At 36.6% G+C, this 8055-nt stretch overlaps 1 protein-coding gene across 1 annotated transcript; it reads right to left on the reverse strand.

Annotated features, from left to right (window-relative positions):
• Positions 1–6827: 6827 nt before the first annotated feature.
• LOC111907221 (cysteine-rich receptor-like protein kinase 29) lies at positions 6828–7836 on the reverse strand (the record flags this gene model as incomplete). The annotated part of the gene is made up of 1 exon (XM_023903007.3): positions 6828–7836. A coding segment is annotated over one exon (807 nt), but the record flags the coding sequence as incomplete, so codon positions are not given.
• Positions 7837–8055: the final 219 nt, after the last annotated feature.

An 8055-nucleotide genomic window follows, 5' to 3' on the forward strand; every position in this document is an offset into this window, starting at 1 on the left:
TGAAGTCGAAAATCAACTTGAAAGACACATCAAAACTCTTCACTCGGACAGAGGCGGGGAATATTTCAACCAAGAGTTTGACATATTTTGTGAAGAAAATGAAATCAAACACGAGAGAACTTCACCATATACCCCCCCAACAGAACGGTTTGGCTGAAAGAAAGAACCGAACCCTTTGTGAGATGGTCAACTGTATGTTGAACCAATTGGGTCAACCAAACAATCTGCAGGGGGAAGCACTATTGACTGCTTTTTAGCTTCATAGTAGGATCACTAGTCGTGTGATGCCTAAAAGCACTTATGAGTTGTTGAAAGGTAGAAACCCTAACCTGGACTATTTGAAGGTGTGGGGGTGTGTTGCTTATTATCGGACTCCTGATCCTAAGCAAGTGATGGGATTTCAGAATTTTAGCAGTAGTGTGTTGGGTCGACAGTTATCGGATCAGTGTTTTGTTCAACACTAGAAGGTTTCGATCAGAGCATTGGTTCCCACGAGGGTGGTAAGGAGTGATTTCGAGGACGAAATATAATTTAAGTGGGGAAGAGTTGTAACACCCTGTTCCGAATGGTTTCCTAATATGGGGTGCCGACTCGAAGACCGGGTATCATCGGATTTAGGGCCTTTGAGGAAAAGAGATTTAGACCCATTTGGGTGTGGGTAATGTAATTTGGATGATCCAGGAGTTCGGTTTGTGTTTTGGAGCCAAGGGGTATTTCGGTAAAGTGTCAGTTCGGGCTTTTATAGAAATTAGATTTTTTTTGGAAAGTTTTAAGGCAAGTATCAATTGATAGAAGTGTAGAGCTTATCATTACCTCTTCATGGATATAAGCATCGTAGGAAGTCGACTTATAACAAAGAAGTTATGGCCTTCGGAAGATAGTAGGGTTTAAGGCTAACCCTAGTACGCAGGGCGTACTAGGGAAAATGATCGCGATGACTTGGAGGAGTACGCTAAGCGTAATGGGAGTACACTGGGCGTACTCCAGATTCATGAAAACCCTAATTTAAGGGCTTGGACCCTATTTAAGCTCTTTCATCACCAAACCCTAATACCTTCAACCTTCATACCTTTTTAACCCTAAATTCGAACCCTAAGTGCATTTTGGTGGGTTTGAGCTTGAAAAGTGTTTTGTGGTGAAGAGGAAGAAGAGAAACATTTAGAGGAGTGGCTTAAGCTTGTAGATCCAAGAGTATCTTCCCATTTACAAGCTTTCTAAGGTAAAAAGCTTATACCTTGATGATTATTTTGGTTGGATCTACTTTATGGTGTTTCTTTGGCATTTTGAGTCCCTTGAAGTAAAGGTGATCTTTTGATCTACTCCAGAAGTAGTGGATGTTAGATCTAAGCTCCAATAAGTTCCCCTGTTCATAAAAATGGAAACTTTATGGAAGATTTTGGTCCATGCAAGCATTAAGACCCTTATTAAGTTCCTTTTAAAGTGTTGATTCCCTTTAAGGCATGTATATGAGTAAAGTTGGCAACTTTATTGGTTAAGACCTTGTATAGGGAGCAGATCTATGCAATTTTGTGGAACTCACTAGTCGGTACTTGCTCGGCCGCTACCGAGTAGCGAATACTCGGGGAGTACTTGGATTTGGTAATTCATGTATAAATATTTTTAGGGAAATTATATATATCAAAATCATAAGTTAAAATCATAATTTGATTGAAGTATATAACAAAATTAGATACATGTGAATACATAAAAACTAAAATACACATAATGCTCTCAACTCGTGAATACATACTGAAAATTTAAGATATATATATATATATATATATATATATATATATATATATATAATTACATGTGTGTTAAATAATAAATGATTAAATGTATTATACATATTAATCTTGAAATTCTTGATTTTCTTCTCTTTTTATGACAATTTTGACCCTTTGACCGAGTTGGCCTAGTTTGACCGAGTTGGTTCAAGTACCCGGCCTATTTTGACTGATTTGGTATGATTTTTATTGATTTTGACTGATTTACGAGTTATTTCACCGAGTTGGCTTAACTTGCCTCGGTAAGAGGCCGATTCCGAGTACTCGGCCAAGTTGAGCGAGTTTTACAACATTGGATCTATGTTTTAGACATCTTGGTTTAACCCATTAAGAGCTAAATGTGGGTTTTGGACTTTTGACGAGTATGTTGGACGTACGTGGAGGTACGCTCACCGTAGTGCTGGGTTATGCATTAGGCGGTTGTACGTTGTGCATAGGGGCCGAGTATGCGGGGCATACATCTCGAGTATGCAGGGCGTACTCTCGAGTTCAACCATTTTGGGCCTTTTGAGTTTTGGTCTTGTTGGGCCTTTGGGCTTATGATTTTTGGCGATAGTTAGGCCGTGGGATTTCTTGGTTTTGGTCCCATTAGGATTTTAGGCCCAAGCAGGAAGTTTGGGCTATAATGGGCTTTAGGTTGCCATTTTGAGCTTTTTATGCAATTGGGCTGGGACTTGGTTTTGGACCAAGTAAGAAAAGGGTAAAATGGTATTTTACCCTTTAGAAAGTTGGTTTATGGAGTGGGCCTCAGATTTTGGGTTTCAGGAAAAGTATTGATTTAGTTTTGTATTTATTAATACGAGGTTATTCGGTTTAGCGACCCGAGCAGTCATTTGATTATCAGCGGATTGAGGCGAGTCTCCTCACTATACCCGTGGGTCGAAGGCACCAATGCCAACCCACTAGATTCGATTATGTTAGATGTCTTTGTGACTCTTACATGGTATGTTGGGCTAGGCTGGTTGTATGATAGGCTAGGCCCATTTGTATGTTGGGCTACGCCCATGGAACGAGCAGGGTTGGACCCATTGAACGTTATGTATGTGCTAACTGTCTTTGTAACTTTTGCATTGGTATGATCGGACTAGGCCTAATGGTTTGGTACGGATAGGCCCATTATGGTGGGCTGTGCCTAATGTGCTTGTTGGGCCCAATGTGAGGGCTAGGCCCAATGGTATGTATGGTATGTGGTATTTTGGGAAACTAACTAAGCTTTGTGCTTACGGTTTTACGGTTATGGTTTCTGGTACTTCCGGTTCGAAAGGGAAGGGTCCGGCTTGATCGCAACGTATCCACCCATGTTTCCGCATTATAATGATTTTTGGGATTGTACGTTGTAACTATTTTATTATAAAGTAATTGTGAATATTTAGATAAAAAAGATATTGAATGTTGACTTAAAGATAATTAATGTTTTGGTTGAATTAAAAATGAAATTTTTACCTATTAATTTTGGGTCGTTACATATATATATATATATATATATATATATATATATATATATATATATATATATATATATATATATATGAAGTATCTAATTAATTAAATTCTTTACGTGCCTACGTGAAAAGACGTTATGTGTTATATGAAATGTTATATGATTTATACCGTATATGTATTTTTATAAATATAATACATTGGGTAATGAAGGGTAATAAAAGATGCCATAATATTATGAAAAAAATAAGATGACTTAGTATGATGAAATATAAGATGTCCTAGTACGATGATAGATGTTGGAATGGTATTAACATACCAACAATGTAGAAATAGTATTAGCATGCCAATGATGTAGGAATGATACTTGTGTACCAATGATGTAGTCACTTAGCAGACTACAAGTGACGACCACCAGACTATTCATGACAATCCCGTGAAACGCAGACAGTGATTGACTTCGTGCCTATTTGATGTACACTAAAGATAGTGATGGACTTCATGCCTATTTAATGTACTCTAACCTACTGACATATATTACAGAGAAATCCCTGTAACAATACTATCAACAATGATGATTAAGATGATCCTTAGGAATGAAAAGAGAAAGAAAACCTACTGAAACGTATTATGAAGAAATCCCTATAACAATACTGTCACCAACGATGATTATGATGACCCTTAGGATAGATCCTTAGAGAAAAATAAATAAGAAAACGAGGATGGGTGATTGAGTTAATTGTTATATATATATATATATATATATATATATATATATATATATATATATATATATATATATATATATATATATATATATATATATATATATATTATTGGTTGAAAACCCTATGCACTCACCATGTTTCCCAACCTGACCCATTCAACTTCCCTGTATCACAGGAAGCAGTACAATGATATTGGTTTTCGGACCTCATAAGAGATTCGAGGAAAATATAGGCTAGAGAGTAAAAGATGATGTAAAGCCTATGTTTATGCTTATGTTTTGTATAAGTTATAACATCTCAGGCTTTTAAAATATAAAATCATCTGAAATGTCTTGATTTTGATATCATATCATGTCAAGGATATTTTGGGAACAAATCCACAATAACAAATGTTTTAAATAAGCATAAATAAAAAGTTTTATAGTGACTGTAAAAATGGGGATGTCACAATTTAATTATGACCTTGGACACTTATTCCAACAAATTCTCCCCTAGAAATTGTATGAAAGACCAAGATCTGACCCGTAATACTTGTATGTAAGATCATGATTTGACCCCTATCAATGTGACCTTATGATCTTATCAATGTGACCTTATGATCTGATGAGTCAAACACATAACATGCTTATCTATCAGCGTCAATGTCTACAGGTCAACAACATTAGCGTCGACTTCACAAGTTCAACAACATCAACTTATAGTTGTTCTATTGTAATATTTTGTATATTAGGTAGTTATTATAGATAAATATAGAATAGATCAGATCCCGTATCTTTATTATAAGATCGGTTCTTAGTATAGATTAGATTCAATCCCGTCAATCAAGTGATATACATGTATAGATTAGTATATATACAACATTAGGGTAAACCCTAATGTTGTGCTAATTGTCGTGGTCTAGTAGTTTTGTTCTAGGCTTTGTGTCGATTGTCTTTGTAACAAACCCGTCTTCTTTGTGAAGACAAAACCTCTTTTCTTGGTGAAAAGAACATTTGAAGAACTCTTGTGTCATTTACTTTCTGTTGATTATTCCATTCATACTTGAAGTGTATCCGATCAAATACAAACCTTCAAATGGCAAGGAAAGACCATGATTTGGCCCATGGCAATATGTGACTATAAAACTATGATTTGGCCATAAAATTCACTTGGGGTTGGAATAGACCCGTTATTTCATATATGATTGTTATGTGTGTTAAATGCATGTTCATAGGAGAGTTGAGAGGTCCACGTTAGAGTCTATAACTTTGTGAGGATACATTGTATATATGACATAATATGTGGTATACTAAGGAACTCACTAAGCTTTATGCTTATAGCTGTGGATAAAAAATGTTTTGCAGGTTGTTTGTGAGAAGAGCTCGGTGCGCCTTTACACACACATCAAAGATAATGATTTCCGTTGTCATGTAATTCAACTCTGATAACACTATGGTTTCAAACAAATGAATGTCACTTATTGTTTTAAAGTTAAAGGTTTTAATCAGTTAACCTCTTTCCAAAATGAAAATCTATTTATAATTTTCGAGACGTTACAAATGATGGTTGCATGCCCATAGGCCCACCCAGGTGCGAGTCGTAAGTCTTCAGGCCTAGGGAGGAATGTTGGAAAGTGCGAGTTATACCGTGATCCTATCATTCCATTGGCTACATGGTGTCGCGATGTATTATCATGACACCAACATGTATACGACTTTATGGGTTGGACCCAAAAGTTATGTGGTTGAGACTCTTAGGTAGTGGTTTGTTAGCCTTTCTGGTATATTTTGAGTGTTTGAGCATTATGGAATGAATATTGAAGGCTCAATGACCGAGAGGTTTTAGATCATGCATTTACTAGAATGTTGATTTATTGGAAAGTCATGGTTGTATATCTGAAGTTCTTTGTTGTGCCTTTGCAGTCACGGATACATGTTTGTTTTGAGAGTTGGTTATTAGGAGTTAGGTTAACAATGATGGAGTATTGGTCCTGGATAATCTTAAATTGTTGGGTTTACATTAATTCCCTTTGTTGTCTTGAGGTCCTCTTCCGTCTTCTCCCTCGACGGTGAATCAAAAATCCGACAGCCCTACACAAAAACTTGAACAACTCCCTCTCTAGCCACTAAGACGAATGAACGGAAGATTAAGGTTATTTTGGGATGTTAAGGGTTTGGTTAGAGGGGACGTAAGAAATAAATGTATGAGAAATCGGCCCTAACATAAGAGCCTAAGGGGATCTCTACATCAAAATAAGGCTTTCGTCTCAAGGGTACCTGACGTCAACATGTGGCTGCCAATTATGGTTTTTTTTTTTCATATAGAGGATGTAGTTGGAGGTTTTCTTGCAGATTAAAACCCGACTTGTATTGTACGAACGAAGAAGGGTTAAAGGTGCTTGATGTAGGTGAAGATGAAGACCCTAGGGTTTCTTTCTAGCTAATTCAAAGATTAGAATCGATGGAAGAAGGTGGAGATCAAGGGAGACTGAGAGAGGAGCAAATAGGTGGGGGGTTTAATTTTTGGGATGCCATTTCCCCCCGACTAAAAAACGCGCGTTTCATTAAAAAAATTATAAAACGACATGTTTAGATGACGTGCATTTTACAATAAGCACCCGCCGTGTTTTTTTAGACACTAATTTTAAGGCACGCAAAAATGCGCGTCCCAAATTCTCCAAATTTCTAAAGATCCGACATTATTTTTAGGGCACGCCCTCATACGTATCATTAATCAGTGCCTGTCGTAAAAAGCGCGTCATTAACGGTCTGTTTTCTAGTAGTGTTGGTGTTCCACAAATGACTATTTGCAAATTGTTAAGGGGTTATTTATAAAAATTGGATATAAGAAATTTCACCTAGAATATATGCAAATAGAGCCCTTGGGTTTAAGGTGAATGAAAATGTTTATGCTTTTCTTGTTGGTTTGGATTTAACTTTTTATTACATTGTTGATTCAATTTTTTTGATGATCGACCAATATTAAACATATATAGTCTTTGCTAAAGTCATATATGACGAAAGAAAGTCACCAAATTGCTAGTCTAGCAATTAAATTAGGGTTTACTCAAAGATAATGTGACAATCCATTAAACTTTATAAAGTTTTGGGTGGCAATGACTTCCATTGGGACGAATACTTCCATTTTTTATATTCTTCCATGGAGAAAGTAAAATAACAATTGGGTGAATACATTCTTCCAGCCATTATTCCGCCACAACAAGGATGATACGACATAATTATACTTTGTAAACATTTAGTGCATAGCTCCTTGGATAAATCAGAAGTACACTGCATAGCCCCATATATAGTTGAATTATTAGGCGGAAAAGTTGTCGTCCCAAATGCATCTTTTTTATTGGTACCTCCGGCTGCTTCCCCCTGTAACCTCGTCATCAAATCAATCACACCTTTGTCAAACTGAATCTTATTGAAAATAGTTCCTAAACCTGGTGAAAGGATCCAAACCCAATCATCTTTGACTCCAATTATTTTTCGATCTGAGTAACGTATCATACAATCTGAACCCAACATCACACCTTCCTTTTGATTTGGGCATTTGGCTTGAAGTGAAGTAGTCAACCTCGTTATACAGTCATTACAGTTTCCACCCCATTTGATAGCAACACCAGAGCAAAGGGCGACAGCATAGGCTGCTTCCTTCACGCCATTGGATGAACTGAAAGATCCGCCACTATATTTTTTCACCTTGCCGACGGCATCCAATGCGGCTTTGAGGTTTCTGCTATAATCAGAACTTGGTGTGTAGTTGCCTGTGTTTCTGCATCTGAAGACAGGCTCTTCAGGGAATTGAGCTGTGGTGAGATTTACTGCGTTGATAATTGCTTGTAGAAGAAACGCTATTGAAATTATGGATTTCATTTTTCGTTTGTTGATGAAGATAGTAAATTAATGTGTGGTGGAGGTTATTGTTCTTATACCCCAAATTACCAAAATCAATCGTTGTCAAACGTTAGGCATCGTCAAGTAGATTACATATAATTAATATATTTCTTTGGTTCTTGTAAATGGTTAGGTACCAAAATAAAGTTTAACTTGTATACGGATTTAATTCTTTAACCAAAGGTGATGGGAGTAGGAGGGTTTTTTTTTTTTTTTTTT

The sequence above is a fragment of the Lactuca sativa genome, chromosome 7 (genome assembly GCF_002870075.4).
Source record: "Lactuca sativa cultivar Salinas chromosome 7, Lsat_Salinas_v11, whole genome shotgun sequence".
Classification (NCBI taxonomy): Eukaryota; Viridiplantae; Streptophyta; class Magnoliopsida; order Asterales; family Asteraceae; genus Lactuca; species Lactuca sativa.